Below are 1820 nucleotides of genomic sequence, written 5' to 3'. Positions count from 1 at the left end.
TCAAGTGACGATTCGTTATACCGAGTATTTATAAATTAATAACGAAAAGAAATTACTCCTATTTTGTTTTAATAGACATAATTATTAAATAATTGCATTTTATATAACAATTCTCATAAGAGACGTGTCATGCTAAAGTTAAAACATATTTTTGGTTGCTTTAAAAATTAAGAAATATAAAATTTTGTAAACAAACTACTTAAATTAATACAATTATATAGAATTTTTTTTTTTATAACTAAAATGGTATGTATATATATATGTTCATTTTTAACATGATTAGTAAATCAATATGATATAGAAAAAAAAGAAAGATAAATCACAAAGTATTCTTTTGCACAACACATTATTTCACAACAAACATGTGTGCGAAATTAATAATAAAAATAGGCAAGTTACTCTTGCTTTGAATATATCTATTCAGGGAGACATAGAAAAAAACTATTAAAAAAAACTCTTAATTTCAATATATTAGCAAATATACAATTTTTATAAATAAATAGGGAAAAATACTAATTTTTATTATTCAGTGTGTTGAATGTTTGGTGTATTAAAGTTAATGTATTATATTTGAATATATATTAAAGGGTGGTGGTGGTTATTCAAAGGTATTTCATATGTTTATTATTTGCAATAAATAATTTGTAAACTGTACTCATCCTTCTTAGTTTATTTATTTTCATCTCGTAACCTGAAAACATAGCTATTGCTATTGCAGTCGATATAGTGGCTGGTACTACCATTCCAAATGATAAAAATGTAAATATAGAAGCCATGGTTACAGCAAATGGTGTAGCTACTCTATATTTACTTGCATAAAAAGAAATAAAACTAGAAATACTTTTAGACTTCGAAAGAGAGTGTTGGCTAGAATCCAATCTTTTGGCTCGCAGCATTTCTACTTCAAATTTGAGATCTAGGTCGCTAATTAATCTTCGTAACTTTGATCTGTGATTCCTTCCGTTTTTTCCATTATACTTAACAACTTCATGAAACGCTTCATTTTGAGGATATGATCCTGTTTTCATATACTCACTGTGCATGTCACTAATAAATGAAAAAACACTATCATTATAACTTGCCTTATTTGTATGTTTTTTGTTACTATCGTAAACTTTGTATGTCTCCAGAAATTTTTCCAGCATATCCGACGATTGAAATGAATTAGATGTAATTTCAGAGATATTTTCATCATTCAATGTACTAATTTGTGTGGCATCAGAACTATCACAACAATTTAATGTATTCAATCGTTTTTGAATATTTTTATCTTGTAATGTTTTTTTGAAATGTTCATTAGTCGACATATCTTTTTCATCCGATGAATCTTCTAAATCTACACTAAGATCTGAATAGCTTTGTTCCGAGTATAATGATTTTCCCCCCATTAACATTCTGCTATCTCTAACATTTGCCTTACCATTGTGATTAGTCTTCTTAATAAGCGATTTATGAATGGCAGATAACTAAAAATTAAAGTAAAAATGAAAAATTAATAAGTATAAACATATGCATGCATGTATACATATATATATATATTCTCGCATATAAATAAATATAAAAAATATAAGAATTTGTGCTTAAAAAACTTAAAACACAGTTATTGTTCTACCTCATCGGAATATTGAATCCTCCATAACAGAAGAGAAAATGTAAAAATTTTTGTAAAATATGAAAACATATTTTTTTTTTTTTTTTTTTCTTTATATGAAAAATTTGTACTAATGTTATAACAGTAGTTTAAGAATTAAAATTTTATCTATTAAACAACTGTTGTTTTTTCTAACCCGTTGTTGGCATAATCTATTCTAAACAACTAT

The 1820-nt window shown here is 25.4% G+C and overlaps 1 protein-coding gene across 1 annotated transcript; it reads right to left on the bottom strand.

Moving 5' to 3' along the window:
• Window positions 1-602: 602 nt before the first annotated feature.
• Window positions 603-1681, bottom strand: PGO_004385 (Pv-fam-d protein; the record flags this gene model as incomplete). Its single annotated transcript, XM_028691471.1, has 2 exons — window positions 603-1466; window positions 1613-1681. 2 exons carry the CDS (start codon window positions 1679-1681, stop codon window positions 603-605), a joined length of 933 nt encoding a protein of 310 aa, XP_028547272.1.
• Window positions 1682-1820: the final 139 nt, after the last annotated feature.

This window comes from Plasmodium gonderi, assembly GCF_002157705.1.
Source record: "Plasmodium gonderi DNA, contig: Pgo-contig_845, whole genome shotgun sequence".
Lineage (NCBI taxonomy): Eukaryota > Apicomplexa > Aconoidasida > Haemosporida > Plasmodiidae > Plasmodium > Plasmodium gonderi.
This window is presented reverse-complemented; position numbering and strand designations above follow the sequence as displayed.